The 25,116-nt window shown below is 36.4% G+C and overlaps 1 protein-coding gene across 50 annotated transcripts in view; it reads right to left on the reverse strand.

Moving 5' to 3' along the window:
- Positions 1-25,116, reverse strand: part of CC2D2B (coiled-coil and C2 domain containing 2B) — a 110,915-nt gene that overhangs the window by 48,585 nt on the left and 37,214 nt on the right. For 39 of the 50 annotated variants that reach the window (XR_012020800.1, XR_012020803.1, XR_012020811.1 and 36 more), the window contains 8 exons: positions 22,328-22,505; positions 19,232-19,382; positions 17,156-17,303; positions 13,656-13,794; positions 12,305-12,508; positions 7,665-7,757; positions 7,389-7,480; positions 511-681 (listed from right to left, as the gene is read on the reverse strand). The exons of 4 other annotated variants lie outside the window; for them this stretch is intronic. Coding sequence is in view for 41 of the 46 variants with exons in the window: in XM_072805915.1 (XP_072662016.1) it covers positions 511-681; positions 7,389-7,480; positions 7,665-7,757; positions 12,305-12,508; positions 13,656-13,794; positions 17,156-17,303; positions 19,232-19,382; positions 22,328-22,505 (1,176 nt within the window). In the remaining 5 variants the exon portion in view is untranslated. Of the gene's footprint in view, positions 1-510; positions 682-7,388; positions 7,481-7,664; positions 7,758-12,304; positions 12,509-13,655; positions 13,795-17,155; positions 17,304-19,231; positions 19,383-22,327; positions 22,506-25,116 lie in introns of those variants that run through there. 7 more of the 50 variants (XM_072805932.1, XM_072805930.1, XM_072805931.1 and 4 more) reach the window with 7 other exon arrangements.

Below are 25,116 nucleotides of genomic sequence, written 5' to 3' on the forward strand. Positions count from 1 at the left end.
CTGCTCAAGAAATGAAAATAAAACCCATTGAGTGCCTGCAGAAGAGTTGGATAAGATATGATTTTTGCAGAGGTCAACTAAAATAACAAATCCAAAACAGAGCCTACTCTCTTCTGTGTTCCTTTTGCAGTACTGAGAGGGGCCAGTGGCAGAGAACAGTGCAGGTGGCAACAGTAAGGTCACAAATTCTCACGATAGGGAACATGGGCAAAAGGCATTTGACATTTGGCACCCCAAAATACACATGATTAAGTTACTGTGCTCATCTCAAACTTCTGAAAACTTTTCATACATAGCAACGACAGTACGACTATCCAAATGAAGATTTCAACTTTCATTCCGTTTCTGTAATATGGAGCATTAACCAAGTGCAAAATTTCACACATAAGATAGAATTTCCTATTTATTTATTTTAAATGTTTACATTTAAGACAGAGTTTTTTGCAAAAAAATTAAAATTAAAATTAATAGAGCTTTTACAACTGTAAAAATTGGTGCACAGTGTCTTACCTATTTACTGCTATGTTCCTGGTAGGAATATTATAAGCCCGCAGTATTCTGACAAGAATCTTAATATCTCCATCACAGATGGTTTGTGCTGCTACCTTTTTCCTTTCTTTCCTCTGAGGCTTTAACTTTCTGTGTTGTTCAACTAGCTTACAAACTGCATCTGTCAACTGGCTAAAGATAAAAAAGGGATCATCTGCATATACACAAGATAACTTTGTTTTAAAAGACATCAATTTGTAAAGTTAATTATTGTAAATTAGGCCATTATTCTGAACCATATTCTCTCCATTGTAGAGGGGAGACAGAGTTGTCTTAAACCCAAGGAAAAAACCTCTTTCTGAGCACAGAAGAGATGCTTGGCTCACTCCCATGTTATGAGAAAATGTGATTGCTCCATGCAATTGGGTACATGGTCCAAGAAGAGATAGCCACATAGAGAGGTAATTCCACAAAACATGATGTTCTTTCAGAATGTTATTCATTTTTTCAGGAATCATTCTCTTTAAAGTGATTAGATACTCAACTTTTCTACATGACTCTGAAACAAGAATTAGTTATACAAGCTGCCAACAAAAATCCATGGAATTACAGTTTTATGGTCACATTCATTTTCCCCTCAAAAACTGAAAATAAAATACAATAGGTTTCAGCATCTTAACCAATTAAAACTGTTTTTTGGTAACACTAGGAATCTGCAAGTGGCCCCAGGGAGGATTTCCAGAAACAAGGCATCCCTACTCCTGGTCTTACCCCTAAGATTCAGAGGTAGGACAATATGAGAATTGGGTTGAGCCAAAAGATTCCCCCAACTGCTGTCTGTGGATCATACTCACATTTGGCCGAGAAGTCAGTTTTTTTTTTTTTAATTTTTATTTATTTACTTATGATAGTCACAGAGAGAGAGAGAGAGGCAGAGACACAGGCAGAGGGAGAAGCAGGCTCCATGCATCGGGAGCCTGATATGGGATTCGATCCCGGGTCTCCAGGATTGCGCCCTGGGCCAAAGGCAGGCGCCAAACCGCTGCGCCACCCAGGGATCCCGAGAAGTCAGTTTTGAAAGGGGGAGATTATATATAGGCTTAGTATGTGGTGCTGCCAGCAATTTTTCTTAAAAAAATTTTTTTATTGGAGTTCAATTTGCCAACATACATACCAAGTGCTCATCCCACCAAGTGCCCCCCTTACTGCCCATCACCAAACACGCCAACCCCCGCCCACCTCCTCTTCCACTACTCCTTGTTCATTTCCCAGAGTTAGGTGTCTCTCATGTTTTGTCACCTTCACTGATATTTCCACTCATTTTCTCTCCTTTCCCTTTATTCCCTTTCACTAATTTTGATATTCCCCAAACGAATAAGACCATATAATGTTTGTCCTTCTCCAATTTACTTATTTCACTCAGCATAATACCCTCCAGGTCCATCCACATTGAAGCAAATGGTGGGTATTTGTCATTTCTAATGGCTGAGTAATATTCCATTGTATGCATAGACCACATCTTCTTTATCCATTCATCTTTCGATGTACACTGAGGCTCCTTCCACACTTTGGCTATTCTGGAATGCTGCTATAAACCTTGGGGTGAGGTGTCCCAGTGTTTCACTGCATCTGTATCTTTGGGGTAAACACCCAGCAGAGCAATTGCTGGGTCATAGGGCAGGTCTATCTTTAACTCTTTGAGGAACACCCGCACAGTTTTCCAGAGTGGCTGTACCAGTTCACATTCCCACCAACAGTGCAAAAGGCTTCCCCTATCTCCACATCCTCTCCACATTTGTTGTTTCCTGTCTTGTTAATTTTCCCCATTCTCACTGGTGTGAGGTGGTATCTCATTGTGGTTTTGATTTGTATATCCCTGGTGGCCAGTGATGCGGAGCATTTTCTCATGTGCATGTTGGCCATGTCTATGTATTCCTCTGTGACATTTCTGTTCATGTCTTTTGCCCATTTCATGACTGGATTGTTTGTTTCTTTACTGTTGAGTTTAATAAGTTCCTGATAGATCTTGGATACTAGCCCTTTATCTGATGAGTCATTTGCAAATATCTTCTCCCATTCTATAGGTTGTCCTTTAGTTTTGTTGACTGTTTCTCTTGCTGTGCAGAAGCTTTTTATCTTGATGAAGTCCCAATAATTCATTTTTGCTTTAGTTTCTCTTGCCTTCATGGATGTATCTTGCAAGAAGTTGCTGTGGCCAAGTTCAAAAAGGGTGTTGCCTGTGTTCGCCTCTAGGATTTTGATGGAACCTTGTCTCACGTTTAGATCTTTCATCCATTTTGAGATTATCTTTGTGTATGGTGTAAGAGAATGGTCTAGTTTCATTCTTCTGCATGTGGATGTCCAATTTTCCCAGCACCATTTATTGAAGAGACTGTCTTTTTTCCAGTGGATAGTCTTTCCTGCTTTGTCGAATATTAGTTGACCATAAAGTTGAGGGTCCACTACTGGATTCTCTATTCTGTTCCATTGATCTATGTGTCTGTTTTTGTGCCAGTCCACACTGTCTTGATGACCACAGCTTTGTAGTACAACCTGAAATCTGGCATTGTGATGCCACCAACTATGGTTTTCTTATTTAATATTCCCCTGGCTATTTGGGGTCTTTTCTATTTCCACACAAATCTTCTTTTTTTTTTTAAGGTTTTACTTATTTATTCATGAGACACAGAGATTGAGAGAGAGAGAGAGGGGGGCAGAGACACAGGCAGAGGGAGAAGCAGGCTCCTTGCAAGGAGTCTGATGTGAGACTGGATCCCAGGTCTCCAGGATCAGGACCTGGGCTGAAGGTGGCGCTAAACCGCTGAGCCACCTGGGCTGCTCTCCACACAAATAAGATGATTTGTTCCAACTCTCTGAAGAAAGTTCGTGGCATTTTGATAGTGATTGCATTAAATGTGTAAATTGCCCTGGGTAGCATTGACATTTTCACAATATTAATTCTTCCAATCCATGAGCATGGAATATTTTTTCCATCTCTTTGTGTCTTCCTCAATTTCTTTCAGAAGTGTTCTGTAGTTTACCTCTTTGGTTAGGTTTATTCCTAGGTATCTTATGCTTTTGGGTGCAATTGTAAATGGGATTGACTCCTTAATTTCTCTTTCTTCAGTCTCATTGTTAGCGTATAGAAATGCCACTGACTTCCAGACATTGATTTTGTATCCTGCCACACTGCCGAATTGCTATATGAGTTTGGCAATCTTGGGGTGGAGACTTTTGGGTTTTCTAAGTACAGTATCATGTCGTCTGTAAAGAGGGAGAGTTTGACTTCTTCTTTGTCAATTTGAATGCCTTTTATTTCTTTTTGTTGCCTGATTGCTGAAGCTAGGATTTCTAGTACTATGTTGAGTAACAGTGGTGAGAGTGGACATCTTTTTCTTGTTCCTGATCTTAGGGAAAAGGCTCCCAGTGTTTCCCCATTGAGAATATTTGCAGTGGGCTTTTCATAGATGGCTTTTAAGATGGTGAGGAATGTTCCCTCTATCCCTACACTCTGAAGAGTTTTGATCAGGAATGGATGCTGTATTTTGTCAAATGCTTTCTCTGCATCTACTGGGGGGATCATATGGTTCTTGTTTTTTCTCTTACTGATATGATCAATCACATTGATTGCTTTATGAGTGTTGAACCAGCCTTGCATCCCGGGGATAAATCCCACTTGGTCATATGAATAATCTTCTTAATGTATTGTTGGATCCGATTGGCTAGTATCTTGTTGAGAATTTTTGCATCTGTGTTCATCAGGGATATTGGTCTATAATTCTCCTTTTTGGTGGGATCTTTGTCTGGTTTTGGAATTAAGGTGATGCTGGCCTCATAGAACGAGTTTGGAAGAACTCTATCCCTTTCTATCTTTTGGATCAGCTTTAGTAGAATACGTATTGTTTCTTATTTATTTATTTATTTATTTATTTATTTATTTATTTATTTATTTATTTATTTTTGTTTCTTCTTTAAACGTTTGATAGAATTCCCCTGGGAAGCCATCTGGCCCTGGACTTTTGTGTCATGGGAGGTTTTTGATGACTGCTTCAATTTCCTCCGTGGTTATTGGGTTGTTGGGGTTTTCTATTTTTTCCTGTTCCAGTTTTGGTAGTTTGTGGTTTTCCAGAAATGCGTCCATTTCTTCTAGATTGCCTAATTTATTAGCTTATAGGTGCTCATAATAAGTTTTTAAAATTGTCTCCTTGGTATTTATTGTGTTGATCTCTCCTTTCTCATTCATGATTTTATTAATTTGAGTCTTTTCTCTTTTGTTTTTAATAAGGCTGGCTAATGGTTTATCTATCTTACTAATTCTTTCAAAGACCTAACTCTTGGTTTTGTTGATGTGTTCCACAGTTCTTCTGGTCTCTATTTCATTGAGTTCTGCTCGAATCTTTATTCTCTTCTTCTGCTGGGTGTACGATCTATTTGCTGTTTTTTCTCCAGTTTCTTTAGGTGCAAGGTTAGCTTTTGTATTTCAGTTCTTTCCAGTTTTTGGATGGATGCTTGTATTGCAATGTATTTCCCTTAGGACTGCTGTTGCTGTATCCCAAAGATTTTGAACGGTTGTATCTTCATTCTCACTAGTTTCCATGAATCTTTTTAATTCTCTAATTTCATGGTTGACCCTTTCATCTTTTAGCAGGATGGTCTTTAACCTCCACGTGTTTGAATTTCTTCCAAATTTCTTCTTGTGATTGAGTTCAAGTTTCTTTTTTTTTTTTTTTTTTTGAGTTCAAGTTTCAAAGCATTATGGTATGAAAATATGCAGGGGACAATCCCAATCTTTTGGTATCAGTTAAGACCTGTTTTGAGATGCAGTATGTGGTCTATTCTGGAGAAAGTTCCACGTGCACTTGAGAAGAATGTGTATTCAGCTGCATTTGGATGGAAAGTTGAGGAAATATCTGTGAAATCCATCTGGTCCAGTGTATCATTTAAAGCTCTTGTTTCTTTGGAGATGTTGTGCTTAGAAGATCTGTCGATTGTAGAAAGTGCTGTGTTCAGGTCACCAAGTATAAGTGTATTATTATCTAAGTATGTCTTAACTTTGGTTATTAACTGATTGATATACTTGGCAGCTCCCATATTTGGGGCATAAATATTCATGATTGTTAGGTCCTCTTGTTGGATAGATCCTTTAAGTATGATATAGTGTCCCTCTTCATCTCTTACTACAGTCTTTGGGATATACTTTAATTTATGTGATATGAGGATGGGTACCCCTGCTTTCTTTTGAGGACCATTTGAATGGTAAATGGTTCTCCAACCTTTTATTTTCAGGCTGTAGGTGTCCTTACGTCTAAAATGAGCCTCTTGTAGACAGTAAATAGATGGGTCTTGCTTTTCTATACAGTCTGAAACCCTGCGTCTTTTGATGGCATCATTAAGCCCGTTCACGTTCAGTGTTACTATTGAAAGATATGAATTTAGTGTCATCATAATACCTATTCAGTCATCATTTTAGTGGCTTATTTCTTTGCGCTTCCTCTTTCTTTTACAGAGTACCCCTTAATATTTCTTGCAGAGCTGGTTTTGTGGTCACATATGCTTTCAGTTTCTGCTTATCTTGGAAGCTCATTATCTCTCCTTCTATTCTGAATGACAGCCTTGCTGGATAGAGTATGTATTCTTGGCTGCATGTTCTTCTCATGTAGGACCCTGAATATATCCTGGACCTTTCTGGCCTGCCAGGTCTCTGTGGAGAGATAAGCTGTTAATCTAATATTTCTCCCCATATAAGTTAGGGATCTCTTGTCTCTTGCTGCTTTAAGGATCTTCTCTTTATCTTTGGAATTTGAAAGTTTCACTATTAAACTGTGTTGAACGGTTTTTATTGATTTTAGGGGGGAATCTCTCTATCTCCTGGATCTGAATGCCTGTTTCCCTCCCCAAGTTAGGGAAGTTCTCAGCTATGATTTGTTCAAATATGCTTTCTGGTCCTCTGTCCCTTTCGGTGCCCTCTGGAACCCCAATTAAATGTAGATTTTTCCTTCTTAGGCTGTCATTTATTTCCCTTAACCTATCCTCATGGTCTTTTAATTGTTTTTCTCTTTTTTTCCCCAGCTTCCTTCCTTGCCATCAACTTGTCTTCTATGTCACTCACTGGTTCTTCTGCCTCACTAACCCTCATCATTAGGACCTCCAGTTTCGATTGCATCTCATTTAATTGATTTTTAATTTCGGCCTGATTAGATCTAAATTCTGCAGTCATGAAGTCTCTCGAATCCTTTATGCTTTTTTCCAGAGCCATCAGTAGCTTTATAATTGCGCTTCTGAATTGGCTTTCTGACATTGAATTGTAATCCAAATTTTGTAATTCTGTGGGAGAGAGGACTGTTTCTATTCTTTCTTTTGTGGTGAGTTTTTCCTCCTAGTCATTTTGCTCAGTGCAGAGTAGCCAAAAACAAGTTGTACTTGATAGAAGCTTGAACTCTTCTCACTGTAGCATTCCAGCTGTTCTCTCTTTAAATCTCAGGCTGAATTTCATAGGTTTTCAGGATGATTTGAAAGTTATCTAGGTAAGTTGGTGGGGACAGGTGACTTGGGGACCCTACTCTTCCGCCATCTGCCCCGCCTCCGCCATTTTTCTAATAGCAGTTCCAGGACAGGAAAATCTTGGGGCAAAACTAATTTGGGACAAAGGTATTTCTTTTCTTTTTCTTTCTTGCCCTAAAAACTATCAATAAGGAGAGCATTACAAACTATGTAATTGAAAATACATATCATATAGGTATGTCCAAAATGCAATTTTAAAATAACCCAATATATTTTAAACACTATATTTCACTTTATGCCTTGTAAATGCATCCTCTGACATGTAACTTAAAATCAAAACAAAGAACTTTGAAGGCACTAGTTTAAAGCTTTATATTTCATATTTAAATAATATATACCTTGCAGATACAATTTCTTCATAATCAGCCACAACATCTGATAAGTTAAATTTGCTAACTTTAACAATTCTTTTCATTATCAATCTTCTCATCTACAAAAAAGTAAATTTAATTTAGGGAAATAATAGTTTATATTTGAAGATTAAGAATTTACAATGCTACTGGTTTCACATTTTTTACTCTCGATTTTTGTAAGTAATGAATGGAAAGGGAAATTAGGAAGATTTCACAAAAGTAGATGCAAACATACTGATGATGTTATTTTGTTATCATTACCTTTTTCAGAAAATTGGCAGAATTAATTCTTTGTGTAGTAATAGAATTGACATCTGAAATGGAGATATCCTTCTCTATCTGACTTTCATATTCCTAAACAGAGAATTTAGTTTTACCTCTTCAATGTAACAGAGTTCAGCTATGATACATTGCAATAAAATATTAAATAATGAATATTCACTTTAGTTCATGTGTAGGAGACACTGGCAACACTCTGGCACAAGAGAAGAAAATATTTCTTTCTTTTTTTTTTTTTTAGGATTTTATTTATTTATTCATGTGAGACACAGAGAATGAGGCAGAGACATTGGCAGAAAGAGATGCAGGCTTACGCAGGAAGCCCGATCTGGGACTCAATCCTGGGACTCCGGGATCACAGAGAAGAAAATATTTCTTTCAGATTTTCCCACTGAGTGTTGGTAAGAACAGCTTTTGACTATATTTTATTTGCTTCTAGGATGAGGTCCATTCATCTTTTAAATTAGAGTAATGTTGAGAAAAAGAATTTTGCGATTGAGAAATTATGAAAAAAATGTGAAAATGACTGAAATATTCTCTTTTTTAAAAATGTTTTTAATTTATTTATCCATGAGAGACACAGAGAGAGAGAGAAGCAGAGACACAGGCAGTGGGAGAAGCAGGCTCCATGCCTGGAGCGTGATGTGGGACTCAATCCCGGGTCTCCAGGATCACACCCTGGGCTGAAGGCGGTGCTAAACCACTGAACCACCCAGGCTGCCCCCTTTTTCTTTATACTTTTTGTGTTTTAGGAAATACTTTCTTACCCCAAGATTAAGATATCCATTTAAAGTTTTGCTTTTTACAAAGTTTTGCTTTTATTAATTTTTTATTTTAATTCCAGTATAATTAATATAATTCACATGTAGTCCTCATTACATATGGTATTTATTCCTTTTGTGAGGTCTGAATCTTAATTTTCTTTCTCGACAGATGACCAGAACCACTAAACAAATAGTTCATTCTTTTCCAACTGATTTGTGATGATACCTATCAAATAAAAAGTCTTTACACATGTATAAGTCTGTTTTGAGCCCCTCTGTTCTATTTCACTGGTTTGGAATTGCATTACTATGTGTATGAAATAATCTGGGGGAACTGGCATCCTACAATGCTGGCACCTTGCAACTTCCTATCAGTGAACATTTACTCAGAATTTTTTTTACATCATTCAAAATGTTTTGTAATTTTCTCAAGTTCTTACATATATTTTTGTTAAATATATTTCTATATATCTTAGAGTTTTCATTGCCATTGCAAGGGGTATCTTCATTAAGTTACAATTAGTGGGTTTTTACTGGTGTACAGAATGCTATTTATTTTTTGTCTTTAATTTTTCCTCAACTTTTTCAAAACTATAGAAAATTAGCAAGAATGTTAAAATCCATATATCCATCCTCTTAAGTAATTATAGTTGACCTCTGAAAACATGGATTTAAATTGTGCAGGTACACTCGGATGAAGACTTTTTGCAGTATGATACTGAAAATGTATTTTTTCTTCCTTATGATTTTCTTAATAGCATTTTCTTTTCTCTAGCTTACTTTATTGTAAGAATACAGTGTGTAATATGTGTAACATTAAAAAAATGTGTCAACGCTTTCTGTTATCAGGTAGCTTATCAACAATAGCCCATTATTATTTCAGTTTTGGAGAGGTCAAAAGTTATACGTAGATTTTCGATTGCTCAGGGTTTGGTACTCCTAATCCCCTGTCATTAAGGGGTGAACTATGTCCTTTGACACATCTGCTTAATCTGTAAACCTTGCCTATTGTACACAGGGTTTTTTTGTTTGTTTGTTTTTGTTTTCATTTTGTTTTGCTAACTCTGGCAAAACCCAACTCTGTGAGGACATGTCACAAGAAGCTTACTCCCCATTAGGGTACCAAAGCCCAGGAAAAACCAGCATCAAAATTTGTTGTAGCTGTCTTATCCTTTGTTCTGCTCTGCTTTCTTCATGTTTCTATATTACTGGCTAATTACATCTGAAATTTAATGTAATCATTCAGTAGGCATGTAGATGTTGCCTTCTTGTGTCTCCTCACACTCAATTCCACAATTTAGAAGAAGCATTTCTTTCAATGTGGTTCACATCAGGAGAAAAACCCAAAATGTTGTAACATTCTCAATCAGTTTAAAGAAGTTCTCTTCTAAGGAAACAATCAATAAAACTAAAAGGCAACCAAAGGAATGGCAGGAGATATGTGTAAATAACATATCCAGTGAAGGGTTAGTGTCCAAAATATATAAAGAACTTATAATTCTCAACATCCCCCCCCCAAAAAAAGTCCAATTAAAAAATGGGCAGAAGACATGAGAAGACATTTCTCCAAAAAAGACATATAGAAGCAAACAGACACATGAAAAGATGTTCATCATCACTTATCATCAGGGAAATGCAAATCAAAACTACAAGATATCACCTCACACCTGTCAGAATGGCTAAAATCAAAAACAAAAGAAACAACAGGTATAGGATATAGAGAAAAAGGAACCCTCTTGTACTGTTGGTGGGACTGTAACTGGTGCAGCCACTCTGAAAAACACTATGGAGTTTCCTCAAAAAGTTAAAAATAGAACTACCTTATGATCCAGCAATTGCACTACTGGGAATTTACCCAAAGAATACAAAAACACTAATCAAAGGGTTACACGCACCCCTATGTTTATAGCAACATTATTTACAATAGCCATGATATGGAAGCAGCCCAAGTATCCATCGATAGATGAATGGATAAAGATGGGGTAATATATATACAATGAAATATTATTCAGCCATAAAAAGAATGAAATCTTGCCAATTTCAACAACATGGATGGAGCTAAAGAGTATAATACTAAGTGAAATAACGCAGAGAAAGACAAATACCATATGATTTCACTCATATGTGGAATTTAAGAAACAAAACAAAGAAGCAAAGGGTGGGGGGAAGAGAGAGAGTGAGACAAACCAAGAAACAGACTCTTAACTATAGAGAGCAAACTGATGGTACCAGAGAGGGGTGGGGAGAACAGATGAAATAGGTGATAGAGATAACAGTGCACTTGTGATGAGCACAGTGTGATGTATGCAACTGTTGAATCACTATATTGGACATCTGAAACTAATATAACACTATATGTTAACTAACTGGAATTAAAATAAAAACTTTAAACAAAGAAGAAATTCTCTTCTAATTCTAGTATACTAAGAGCTTTCATCATGAATGAGCACCGATTTTATTAAATGCCTAATGGGCATTTATTAAGAGGAGCATATTTTTCCTTCCTTAATTCTGTTAATATGGTAAGTTATATTAACAGATTCTCTAATTAAATTAGCTTTGCTATGTGAACTCAGATTATAAAGTGTAATTATATATTTATTCACAATATATGGCTTTTTAATTTGTTGAAATTTTTTTTAGAAAATTTACAACTATGCTCATAAGTAAAATGATCCAAAATGACCATTTCTTGCTCTCCTTGCCCAATTTTGCTATGAAAGTTATATCAGACTCAAAAATGAATAGGATTACTTTCCCTCCTTTTTTGCTCTCTGAATAATTTGAATAAGATAAGGAATGCCCCTGATTTCAAGAGCAGAAACTGTTCCTCTTTTATGGTGTTATATTCATGATTATGCTGAGCCTTCTGCTTTGCCTGTCACTTTATGGGACTGTAGAACTGAATTCAGTCATTGAGAAAAGCAGCAGAAGGAAAATGAATAACTTTCTAGCTATTCCAAGCTATTTTCAGGCCTTTCTACTCTAGTTTACTAACTGAAGCTCCTAAGGTCTCAAAACAGGAGATTGACCATAATTTAAAGTTGGGAAATGCTTTCCAAAGCCAAATACCAACTGGTCAGTTTGTGATTACATATATCTGCACTCAGTCATGTTTGTGAAAGTAAAAAATTATCTGCAAATCCTATCTTTGTGGGACTAGAACAGTCAAACAACTGTGCTAACTGGTGGTGCTAGGACTTTGTCATTGAAAAATCATTAATTTGCATTTCCCCTTTCACCTCTGAGACACGCCAAAAGAGCCTTCAGACAGTTCAGAACATGAGTGTCCTCTCCCTGCAACTTGAGTTTTAAATATAATGAGTCCTATATAGTGTATTGTTTGTGTATCCTCTAAATTAGGGTATACAAGCTAAGGGATGGCTTGACAACAACAAAAATACACACTATTTTTTAAAACAACTTTTACTTATTTAATGTTAAGTGGCTTATTGCAATTTACTTTCAGTCCAGGATAAAATGAAAACAAATATCATAGAGTTTATCCATTTTTTTTCTTATTGATAATAACAAGTGAAATTAATAAGCCTATTATAACCTATTTTTATAATAGTTTTTAAAATGGGTTTTTTATATAAACTTATAAGTTAAAAAAGGAATAAGTTTAGATTCAAAACAGCAAAAATATTGAGCACCTGAGTGGCTCAGTGGTTGAGCATCTGCCTGGGATCAAGTCCCACATTAGGCTTCCTGCGGGAAGCCTGCTTCTCCCTCTGCCTATGTCTCTGCCTCTCTCTGTGTGTCTCTCATGAATAAATAAATAAAACTGTTTTTCTAAAAGCAGCAAAAATATGAATTTATCATACAATAAGCAATATTCAAATAGAAAGCATGTACCTGGAAGACTAAGTCTGGAATCTCTTTGTCATAAAGGGGTATTTGCTGCAGAAGGAAAACATCTAATTGACCTGCATTTCTAAGTTGCAATAGCTGGAAACGTTTACTCTTTTTCATTTCTTCTTCAGAAACAAAGTTAAATTCATCTTGCAACTGTTCAAGACGAAAATATTTTGGAATATCCTGTCCTTTATGTTTCATGTACTATAAAATATAAGTCACAGAAGTATTAAAATATTAACTTTTTAAAATTCGAGAATTATTTCAAAACACTTTTTCCCCTCAAATGTGAAATGTTAGATTTGTCATATATGTAGGAAATGGAGCAATGAATCTATACAGAGCTAGAATCTGAATAAAAAAAAAAAAGAAAGAAAAAACAGAATCTAACCTACATGGCTTCCTAACCTTTCATGGTCATGACTTAAAAGAAAAATAAAAATACTTGTATTGCAACTGGGTTAAAAGATTATTCATATCTGTTTGTCATAAGTGTGGAGAGAGGATCATTATTTCTGTACACGTGTACAGAAAGCACATTAGTTGGGAAGCACATTAGTTGGGAAGCACATTAGTTGGGAAGCTCTGATTCCAACTAATTGCGATAATTTTTGCATTGCTTTATTGAATAAAAGCAAAGATGTGCATGGTACATGCAAGGCGAGTGCTATCTACCAAGGATTTATTCACTGTAGTTCTAGAAGGAAAGATAAAACACAGAATGAATAGCTACAATAAAAGGAGGAATGGTATAAAAAGTTATAAAAAGAAAAACAAGTTAACAGGAGGGAAAGGAAAGAAAGTCCCATGTGTCACTGAGGTTATCAGGGAAACTCTTATCAGACATGTATGGTAGATAAGATAGCCACCTAGGTATCCTTCAAGACAGAGGGAATGACATGAATAAAGGTACGAAGAATGCATGTTTGAGGCACACAGAAGAGTTCTGTTCGTTGTAAGGAAGAATAGGAGAAGTGAACAGATCATTGAGTCTTTGAGGGAAGGAATGTGCCTATAAATCATCTGTATATCCCTAGCATATATAATACCATGGGTACTCAGTAGTTGTAACAAGAGATGCTAGCCTGAAGGTTAGCCTATAGGATGTACTGCAGAATACTAATTAATGGCAGACTACCAACCATCAGGCCTCAAGTAGCAATTATTTCAGTTGCTGAATTTCTAGCCTTTACAATACCGTATAAAACTGGTTGAAAATCATATCTGTCCTTAGATTTATCTTTACCTGCCTCCTGATGCCTAGAAACATACACAGCAAACTATCAAGTATAGGAGGTTAGAGCTTAGGAAATAGAATATATTTACATTATTGATATTTGCTACAACTTACCATAATAAATTCCATTAAATCAGAATATTCTGGATTATTTGGATCAATTTTTACTTCATTTGCCCATTCAAAAAGCTTCTGTGCATTAATGAACCATGGAATTCCAGGAACCCCTCTTGCATCTACATTCCTTAACACACTAACATAGAGGAAAATATTTTGTGAATTTGCATATAAAATGTGGTTATTCATCTGTTACACAGGGTAAAACCTACTCATTCCAGGTAGTTAAAGATAAAACCTATCTATCCCCTGCATTTAAGGGTAAAACAGAAGATTTAGGTGTGATATCTCTCTTGGTTCTTCTCACATTCTAATTTGTATCCTAGCTTTTTGATAAATGTCTACTCTCTCCCTTAAGAGACACTAAGCTTCAATGTCCACAATAGTCAAACTATGGAAAGAGCCCAGATGTCCACTGACAGATGAATGGATAAAGAAGATGTGAGATAGGTGTGTGTGTATATATATATTTTTTTCTTTTATATATATATATATATATGTTTTGTTATACACACACACCCACACAATGGAATACTACTCAGCCATCAAAAAAGAAATCTTGCCATTTGCAATGACATGGATGGAACTAGAGGTTATTATGCTAAGCGAAATAAGTCAATCAGAGAAAGACAATTACCATGATTTTACTCATATGTGGAATTTAGGAAACAAAACAGAGGACCATAGCGGAAGAGAGGAAAAGATAAAACAAGATGAAATCAGAGAGGGAGACAAACCATAAGAGACTCTTAATCATAGGAAACAAACGGAAGGTTGCTGGAGGGAAGAGGGGTGGGGGATAGGGTAATTGGATAATGGACATTAAGAAGGGCAGATGATGTAATGAGCACTGGGTGTTATATAAGACTGATGAATCACTGACTTCTACCTTTGAAACTAATAATACATTATATGTTAATTAAATGAATTTAAATTTTTAAAAAAAGACAGTAAGCTTCTTAAGGGTAAATGGACTTTTCTGGACTTTGAAGCCTTCTCTTAGAATTCACTGCCTCTTAAAATTTGTCATTTGTCCCAATCTTTCACAGAACTGCTTTCAATCTTTTGTGAACCTGAGTTCCCAAGTAACTGGAACTGCTAACTGCAGCATCACAGAAGCCACAGGAGAAAAGACTTCAAGAAGAAAATGATAAGGGTAGGCCATGAATATGGCTCAAAGGTCACTGGTACTCTTCAGGAATAAATGGGTTGAATCAGGGAGGGAATGCGGAATAAAAAGTGGAGGTCTTGTACACAGATCAGCACACAAATGACAACTTGGACACGAAAAATGGCCAAGACAGGTTTTCAGGGTTTAATCAAATGCTTGGGTTTTTCTTTGTTTTAAAACAAAGAGGGCGGGATCCCTGGGTGGCGCAGCGGTTTGGCGCCTGCCTTTGGCCCAGGGCGCGATCCTGGAGACCCAGGATTGATTCCCACGTCGGGCTCCCGGTGCATGGAGCCTGCATCTCTCTGCCTGTGTCTCTGCCTCTCTTTCTCTCTCTGTGACTATCATAAATAAATAAAAATTAAAAAAAAATATTAAAAAAAAATAAAAATAAAACAAAGAGGGCTTCTTTAATACAAAAGACTAACAGCTTAGGGAAATGGAAGAGTTAAACATAATGAAAGAAAAGGATATAAATATGTCATCAAGGTCCTAAAGGAGACAAAGAAAGTTCCAAATTACCTGTCTAAATGTTAGCTTTAGAGTAAAGAGGACAAACATTTGACTCCAAAAAGAAAGCAGAAAATAGTATGAGGAGGCAAAGATTGGAAAGAGTCACAGTAGGGATGATGCTAGGGAAAAACAAAGAAATACAAGCAAATAATGGTTCAGAGTCTTAAGAGCTTATTCACTAGCTCCAAAATGGATTACCTTTATTGTCTATTTTTCTTTAAAATGCCCTTATTCAGGTCTCTAAGATTATCTTGCATACTTAGCAAAACAAGGACATCATCAAAATTATGTTCCTGTCTACACAGTGATTTGTTTCCTTCTCTGATTTGAAAAGATATTTCCTCTTCTCTACAGCCAAGCTATCTCCTGCATTCTGATTCAAAATCTTCTGGACTCTAAAGGATCTCATACTCTAATACATTCTGGCTCTTTTTTCTATGGATTTCATCACTTATTATAAGAAGATAAAAATTGCCCTAATTTTCAAGAAACCTATACTATGATTCTGTTGTCTCTCTTATTTTCAGCCTCTTTTTAAAACTTCTTGGTAAGTAATCTACATCTGTGACCTCAGCTTCCTCACCATCAATTGCTGAGTACTACTGACAATTGTTTGTTTTTTTTTCTCTAAAACTATTGCCAAGAAAAGCATTTATGAACTCTTACTATGACTCTGGCCAAATGCCATTGGCTTTATTTATAGTGTTCTCTCACTGTTATTTTAAAATAGTCTCTCAGTTTTGATTTCCTGTCTAATCCAACTTATTTATAGCAATGCTTTAAATTTTAAAAATTATTTTATTTTAAAAATTGAAATTTTTAGAACAGTTTTAAGTTCAGACCAAGAACAATCAGAAAACACATAGTTTCCATATGTTCCCTATTTCCCCAAACATGCAGTCTCCTTTACCATTAATATCCCATACCAGAGTTATAATTTATTACATTCATTGCAATAAAAGAATTGCATTTGTTATATAGTAAATGGCTGATATAGCATTATTACTCAAAGTCCACAGTTTATCTTAACGGTTTACTCTTGGTGTTGACATTCTATGGGTTTTGACAAATATGTAATGACATTTATCTACAATTATAGTATCATACAAATAGTAGTTTCACTGCCCTAAAAATCCTGCCTATCCATCCCTGTCTCCTCCTGCCTGGAACCGCTGATATTTTACTGTCTCCATAGTTCTGACTTTTCCATAATGTCATATAGTTGGGTATAACAATGTTTTCTTTAATATGTGTTTAGATTGGGAGGAGAAGGCCATCTTTTTGTTATCATCATTCCTTAATTTTTAATTATGGAATCTACTTGGTCCTTTATATTAACTGTTTTCTTTAAACACAACACAGTATATAAATCAGTATATAATTTTTATAGATTTTTATTGTACTTCATTCTAGCAATCTTATTTGAGGTATGAACTAGAAATTAATCTCAATTTCCCTAAGAAGTCCTAGAGCATAGAATAAGATTTCTAGGATTTTTCTTCTAGCAAATTGATAATGCATAAATGATACTTTCATAGTCCAGAATGGTTGGGAGATACAAAGATTCCAGAAATAAAATCCTTGGGAGTCTTAGCCTCTGCCTGCAAGAGCTGTGGAACCACTTCCCCCATCATCCATGTAACTATAAGCCTAAGCATTAAAGAAATACATTCACTTACATATAAATCCAAATAAAAATAGTCTAAATAAACTAGCTTGCTCTTACCACTGCTGCAGTTTTCCCTTTACAGACACAGGTTTTGTGTGATACTTTGCTGAGGAGTGGCATTATTTTTCAAGCATAAAAGTTGATTACCTGCAGTAAGCAGATCTTAAGGACTGTGACGTGGGTGTCAGAGGAATACCATTTTCGTCTAAAGCCCATGATAGAGAGTAACTTAGTTTTCCTGATGTCAAAAGACAAAGCTCCTCAGTTCCATTCCCCTCAAGAAGAAAAGGCACATCTGTTTATAAAGAGCATTAACACATGAATTTTTAATAAAGCATAGAATTTGACACATTGTAGATTTTTTCCATGACTCTACTTGTGGAACTCAGGCTGCTCTGTGGTGACCCCAGGCTCTAACCTTAGATCTCTCCCCCACTTCCCATCTAAGGTACCTCAAGGGAGATCATTTCAAACAGACTACAAAAGAGAGGAAAATATCAGTCAATCTGAAGATCTAGGGATGAACATCTCTATTGTCCTCTTCTTAAAACTAGAAGCTTTTTTAACCTTTCTTTCTGGAAGTGGCTTCCAACAGGGAAAGGACTGCTGACTGCAGAACTAGAGGCAAACTAGCTACTACTTTCCCTTTCTCTACATTCCTGAGTCGTCCCCTCTATCCATTTTCTTTCTCAATCTCTAGAGAGCTTAACAATACTCCTCAAAACTTCTGCTGACTTCCTAGTGCTTCCTAAATTGTTTGCCCTAAGTCTTTTCTCCTGTGTTCTCACAACCCTGTTTTCCTGTTTCAGCTAGACTCTCAACAAACTATATTCCTCTCTATTCCTGTCCTTTCCAGCCTTTTCCCTACTTATTTTCTTCTCTCTCATTGCTCACTTATTCATAACTCCTTTTTACCAGATGGACACAAGCATCCTAGGAGGAGGAAGGGAAAGAGAAGGAATCCGGGGGAGAAGGAGAGGAATGGCAGTCTTCTCACAGACACCCTAACTTGAATTTAATTGCATGAGGAGTAAAATCCTTTGAAAAACAAGTCAACAGGGATGCCTGGGTGGCTCAGCAGTTGAGCGGCTGCCTTCAGCTCAGGGTGTGATCCCGGAGTCCCAGGATCAAGTCCTACATCAGGCTCCCAGCATGGAGCCTGCTTGTGTCTCTGCCTCTCTCTCTGTGTGTCCCTCATGAATACATAAAATCTTAATTTTTTTTTAAAGTGAACAGAAATATCCCTTCTTGTTCCTTCTTTTCTCTTTTTCTCTCACTTCTTCTCTACCTCCCTTCTGTATACTCAAAGATGAATCAGTACATCCTGGAGCATCTGTAGGCTTTCCTAAAGGAGAGGCAGAAGCAGAGCCATCTCTCCACTCAGGAGCAGAGCCCTTGTTCCAGAGAGCATACTGCTCTCATCTCAGATGATTTAGGAAAATTACAGGTGCTAATTCCAAATTTTAGATTTCCCAAAGATCTGATTCAAGACAAAGTTTAAAAAATGTTACTTTGGGTGCCTGCGTGGCTCAGTTGGTTAAGTGTTTGTCTTTGGCTCAAGTCATGATCCTACGGTCCTGGGATGGAGCCCTACATCAGGCTCTCTGCTCAATGGGGAGTCTGCTTCTCCTCTGCCACCCCCAAGATTGTACTCTTTCTCTATCAAATAATAAAATATTTTTTATTTTTATTTTTTTTTAATTTTTTTTTTAATTTTTATTTATTTATGATAGAGAGAGAGAGAGAGAGAGGCAGAGACACAGGCAGAGGGAGAAGCAGGCTCCATGCACGGGAGCCCGACGTGGGATTCGATCCCGGGTCTCCAGGATCACGCCCTGGGCCAAAGGCAGGCGCCAAACCGCTGCGCCACCCAGGGATCCCTATTTTTTAAATGTTAGTTAAACATCTGAAAAGAGAATTTAATAGACTTTAAACCTAATACTACAGGGGCACCTGAGTGGTTCAGTGGTTGGCTCAGGTTGTGATCCCAGGGTCCTGGGATAGAGTCCTGCATCAGGTTCTCCTCAGGGAACCTGCCTCTTCCTCTGTCTATGTCTCTGCCCCTCTCTATGTGTCTCTCATGAATAAATAAGTAAAATCTTAAAAAATATATATACTACAAACATAGCATTCTTTAATCACATAAATGACTCAGAGTCGTGTAGGATATGGAATTCATAAAGTGAAGGAAGGTGGGGAAGGCGACATTTTAAATAAACTTACTGCTTCCTACTTCTCCATATGCAGGTATGACTAGCTCATCAGAGCTAAACTCTACATATTCCAAAACAGTTTTGCTTTTCAACTCTGTATTGTTAGGTAAAGGTAAATATAGTTTTGCCAATAAGCTTGTCCTTTTACTTACTTCATAAACCTAAATATAAAAGAAATGAATGATAGCTCACTGAAAGCACAAAATGGGGGAGGGGAGAGTTAAAATGAGAACCCTCAATAACATACTTTTATTCTTTTAAAAAAATACTAGCATATAAAATAGGTATTTCTCTAGAGCATTTCATCCACATGATTATGAGAAAAGAGATAATCTTAAGTCCTTAAAAATATAACATCTTTTACTAGTTTCAAAGAAAATGAGTTGAATAAAAGGATTACAAATACAGTTCTGAGCATATAGGTATATATAACACAATATCCAAATAACTTAATTTGTACAGCATTTTTTTTTAAGATTTCATTTTTTTATTCATGAGAGAGAGGCAGAGGGAGAAGCAGGCTCCCTCCCACTCCCTGGGACTCCAGGATCATGCCCTGGGGCAAAGGCAGGTGCCAAACTGCTGAGCCACCCAGGGATCCCTTGTAGGCACTTCTAAAGTTCTTTATCTCATTTAAGACTGATAAAAACTATAGGAAATAGGTATTACTCTTCCAATTTTATAAATGAAGAAATTGAGTTTCTATATGAAACTACATTAGTTTTAGTTTTAGTAAATGATAGAAACCCAGGTTGGATTGCTTTGGAAAAGGGGAGATTAATTAGCTCATGGAGTCCGAGGACAAGTTAAAAATCTATGGGAGGTAGGGGAGGGAGAGAGTCCCAGAAGAAGGAGTAAGGGAGGTGCCGAGTAGACAACTCCATAGATGTCTACTGGAACCCAGGTCTTCTGCTTCTGTATGCTGTTCTTTCTCCTAGAATTCCATCACTGCCATAAGTACAAACCTAATTTTTTTAAGAAAACATTATTTTGGGGCGCCTGGGTGGCTCAGTGGTTGAGTGTCACCTTTGGCTCAGGTCATGATACCGAAATCCTGGGATCAAGTGCCGTATCAGGCTCCCCACAAGGAACCTGCTTCTCCTTCTGCCCATGTCTCTGCCTCTCTCTATGTCTCTCATGAATAAATAAATAAAATCTTAAAAAAAAAAAAAGAAAAGAAAAGAAAAGAAAATCTTATTTTGACCTATATTGTGTTGTCAGTGTTTGAGGAAACAGTGACATGTACTTAAAGAAGAAGGAAATCAAGGAGGGAAAACATGTTTCTTCAAAGATAAGAATGTGTCAATCAAAAGGCTGGTTAATTAACCAAAGGAAGAAATGTGTTAATTAATGCAGAAGAAAAAAGGAAGTCAAAGAAGCAAATATAAAAATTTTTCTGGTCATCTAATTTTTGTCCCTGTAAGAGTTACTTTAAGTTAGCACAGTAGTTCCTTGACAAAGGTATCTATACCTAATGCAGAAAGGTTTGTAGGGGTTGTAGCTAATGGACTTACAGTATCTAGGTCTATGAAAGAAATTTCTTACTGCAAATCAGTAACCTGGCTAACTGAAAAGGGGTAATGCACTGATAATTATATTCAAATGTTGAACTGGCATTTTGAGTTTACACATCAGCCTTGTGATTTGTTTAGAGGATATAGATATATTTTCATGGGACTGTCGATAAATCCAGTTTCTGAAACTGCTGGGACCCCTGAGGGCTGGAGGCCATATCATGAATAGTAAATGTAAAGGTAGAGAATTCCATCTCCATGAGTGAAGTCTTCTGGGAGAGACTTGTCCCCTGATGGCAGCTCTCAAAGCCATTGTATGGTGGGGTTGGAGTGTCAAGAATGAAAATGGGCCTTGTAAGTGTGAGAACTAGAATGTTCAAAAGCTTAGAAGTAGGAAATTGCAAGGATATATGGGGGAAAAAAACCAAGCAGTTCATTTTGCTAAAGTGAATAAAGAGGAATGATAAGGAGTAAATTCAAAACGTAGGTCAGAATCTGTTAGGCTAGGGCATATAGATTTATTTTGCAATTTTTGCAGTTGCTCATGGTGCACTTTATTCCTAGCTAGATTCCTTTCTTTCCCTGCCTCTTAGGTTGTTAAGATCATGTTCTAAGTAGTAGGATGATGAAGGATTCAAAATACACATTTATCTACTTAGGGTGGAGGCAAGTTTTACACTTCAAGTGGTTGTATTATTACATCACAATTTATTTTAGGTATCATAGAAAGGTATAGTCAGTATATTTTTTAAATAGGAATTTCAACAGAAGTACATTTTAAGATGATAGAAATTTGATAATATAGATGAACAAAATGAATGTAGCCTCTGATCAGGGATAGAAAAAAATTATTATAGGTATTGTAAAAATACCTCTGATTTAGATTTATAATTCTCTCCCCATTCCCCAAACCTCACTCAACACTCACATACAAAAATATTTATTCCCTCCTAACTTTCCTTTCAGATCTAGTTGCAAATTTAACCTCTATGTTAGGCATCAAGACTTCTTATCTATACTCTAATGTCTCTAAATTTTCTCCATTGTCCTATTTTCTTCTTCCTTTAGTGCAGGGGTTCTTATGGTGGGGTCTTTTGACAGGGATCAGGAGTCTGTATGTTGTTTCATCAGATTCTTAAAGGGATCCAAAACATAAACAAACAGATAAATAAATAAATAAACACACACATACATACCTACAAATTCAGCAAGACACTGAAAACACTAATCAGGGCTGAGACAATTTGGAGAAATCATTCCGCGCTAACAACAGCTATGCTACACATTACAGTTTAAATAGCCCTTTTCCATCTCACTGCAAATGAAGAGTAGTGCTGCACATCCAAGGTTGGTAGGAATTTTAGCAGGAGAGAATGGAAGTATTCAGAAGAACCACAAATCAAATAATTTTGTACTTGTAGTATAAAAGACTATTGCTGTTATAAATATATTATTTGTAAGTATCTTGCTTACCCATATAGATTGGTCATCTCTAAATAGAAATTACTTGTCACATAAAACAGTAACTAACAAGAAATTTAAAATTATGTATGGCATAAAATAAGACACAAAAGTAAATGATAATGACATACCTCCAAGCAAATTGTTTCAGGCCAACATATTAACTGAATATTGAAAATTTGCTGAAACATGACCTTAAAATCAAACTGAAGGGGAGATACTGAACTGCAAGAAACCTGTTTATCGTTGTATAATATTTTAATAAAATATTTAAGCTTCTGTATTTTGGCTCTCCTCTTTTGTTCGTGCCTAAAAAATAAATAAATCTTTAAAGGATCCTTGAAAAACAAAATAGATACAAAATATTGTTCTTTTCAAAATGCACCTAAGTATATTAAATTATGACCATTTTAGAGGACAAATGCTATCTTTAAGCCCAATAACACTTGCCTATGTGTGAATTAAAGCCTCTCCTACTCAAATGTGGAGGGGGCGGTTTGTATATTTTTTTACTGGAGTTCGATTTCAAATGTGTTTTTTTAATGATGTTTATTCAAACATAGAGAAAGAACTAAGATCAAGGAACCATAAAACACTCAGCTATTTATTTTACTAAATTGAAACTTAGATGATGACATTTACCCATCATAAGAGATTTTTTAAGAGGAGAAAACAGAGGGACTTAGGATTGGGGGTGGAGGAGCTTGAAATTAAAATTCAAAAATATTTTCTGACTTCTAGAAGAAAGACACACTTTTAAAAGAAATATGCTATTTTTCAATAACCTCAGTGAGGTGGCTTGCTGTGTCCTCTTTAAGGTCTTTATAAATCCCTTTAGGCTTTAGGTCATACACTCTTTCTCCCAGACATTCTTTCTCTAACTGCAAAGATCAGAGAGGCAAGCCAGATTCTCTGCGCCTTCTATGAAACATTTGCTGGGAAATAAACTAATCCCTTAAGTGATATAAAACTCCTAAAGAGAGTCTTCCAGTCATTCATTCATTTCCAACATTGAGTATCTTCTCAGCTGCAAGGTAACTGACCTAATGATGTTTAGGACTTCTCTTTTTCAGAAGGGAGAGGACTGGTTGGGAGATAAGGCTCTGGGTTGAAACGTAACAAGCCCTTCTGTTCTCCACGCTAATCACCCTGTGGGTCCAGTATCTCCCAGTGGTGCCCGTATCTGCCCATGTAGATTACTTATTTTTCCTATCTCTCTGTTGGCCTCTTCTAACTATCTTCTCAATTACCATTAGAGAAATATGTCAGGTATATTCGCTCTTTATGTTGCCCTCTGAAAGTAGTTTTAATAATGAGCTTGTGAACTGATTATGAAAATTCATTAATTCATGATTATATTCATCCTCAGGAAATCCTGCCTTTTTCATCACCTATAAACCCTTTATAATTATTCTTTAATCCTTCCCTTCATCTCTATCCTTGACATCATGATAATAATCAAAATTATTGCCATAGCAAAACAATAACAATATTCTTCTTTTCTAGAGAATCAATTCAACTGGACATTTTTATTTTTTAAAATTTTATTTATTTATTCATGAGAGACACAGAAAGAGAGAGAGAGAGGCAGAGACACAGGTAGAGAAAGAAGCAGGCTCCATCCAGGGAGCCTGATGCGGTACTTGATCCCGGGTCTCCAGGATCACGCCCTGGGCTGAAGGCAGCGCCAAACCACTGAACCACCCAGGCTGCCCCTCAACTGGACATTTTAAATGGATAATGAGTAATGCCCCACAATAACAATAGCTTTGAAAAGATAGAACACATCCTATTTCCTTTTGCCTTGACTTCCACCAAGATTTAGCCTTGGCTTTCCAGTACATTTATCTTCCTCCTTCTCTTTCCGCTCTTTACTTCTAACTTCCTGTTTTAGGGCTCTTGTTATCTTATCCTCATTAAGATGGTCCTTTTGTATGCATGTCTTACATAAAGATTATCTCAGGCCCTCTTTGGAAGTAGGTGTAGAACAAAAGCACTCCTCCACTGCTGCACTTTGCTAATCAGAAAGAGGGAACTGGTAATTGTGCTTTTGTGTCTGCTACTCTTTATGTTCATTTTATTTTATTTATTTATTTATTTATTTATTTATTTATTTATTTATTTATTTATTTATATTTAAAATCAATTAGCCAATATCTTTATGTTCATTTTAAATGTAATCATTCATCCGTTCATTTCATAAATATGAATATTTATTGGGCATTTGCTACCCTCCAACTCTGCTTAAATGATGCACATTCACAATACTCAAAGATGAATTAGTACAAAGTGTCCCATGGGACAGAGATGTTGAAAAGTTGGACCTAATTCAGTGTTCTAAATTGCCACAGCCTCTTTTAAGGAGATGAGATCCACAGGCCTAGGGATGGGAGAAATGGGGATCTGTATTAGATCTGTTTTTGCATGAAGGTCCTAGGAATAGGGAGAAAACAGCTCATGGAAAAAGTCACAAATGGGAAGGAAAGAAATTTGTGTCAAAGTTGAAAACTTCCCAGAGGATCCTCCAGATACAGAATACTTTTATGAAAGCAAGAGGCTCCCTTGATAAGCAAGGGCAACCACGTAGTCTTATTTTTTACAATGGCTTTATATCCTGCCTATCTATACTTGAACAAAAATTATTGCCATAGCAAAACAAATAACAAACAAAAAACAATAATCAAATCAAACAGGTTTATGTCCTACACCTCAGTTATGAATTAGAAGTGTGACCCTGGGCAACTTACCCTTCCATAAGCATAAATTCGCCCATCTCTAAGAGGAGGATAATACCACAGAGCTATGGTTGCAATTAAATGTGCAAATGTATTTAAAAACTTAGTAAAGTGCCCCACATATGGTACGCACTCAAGAAAGCTAACACTATTATTAAAACAATACAATAAAGAGATAATATATA

This window comes from Canis lupus, chromosome 29 (assembly GCF_048164855.1).
Source record: "Canis lupus baileyi chromosome 29, mCanLup2.hap1, whole genome shotgun sequence".
In the NCBI taxonomy this organism is placed as follows: domain Eukaryota; kingdom Metazoa; phylum Chordata; class Mammalia; order Carnivora; family Canidae; genus Canis; species Canis lupus.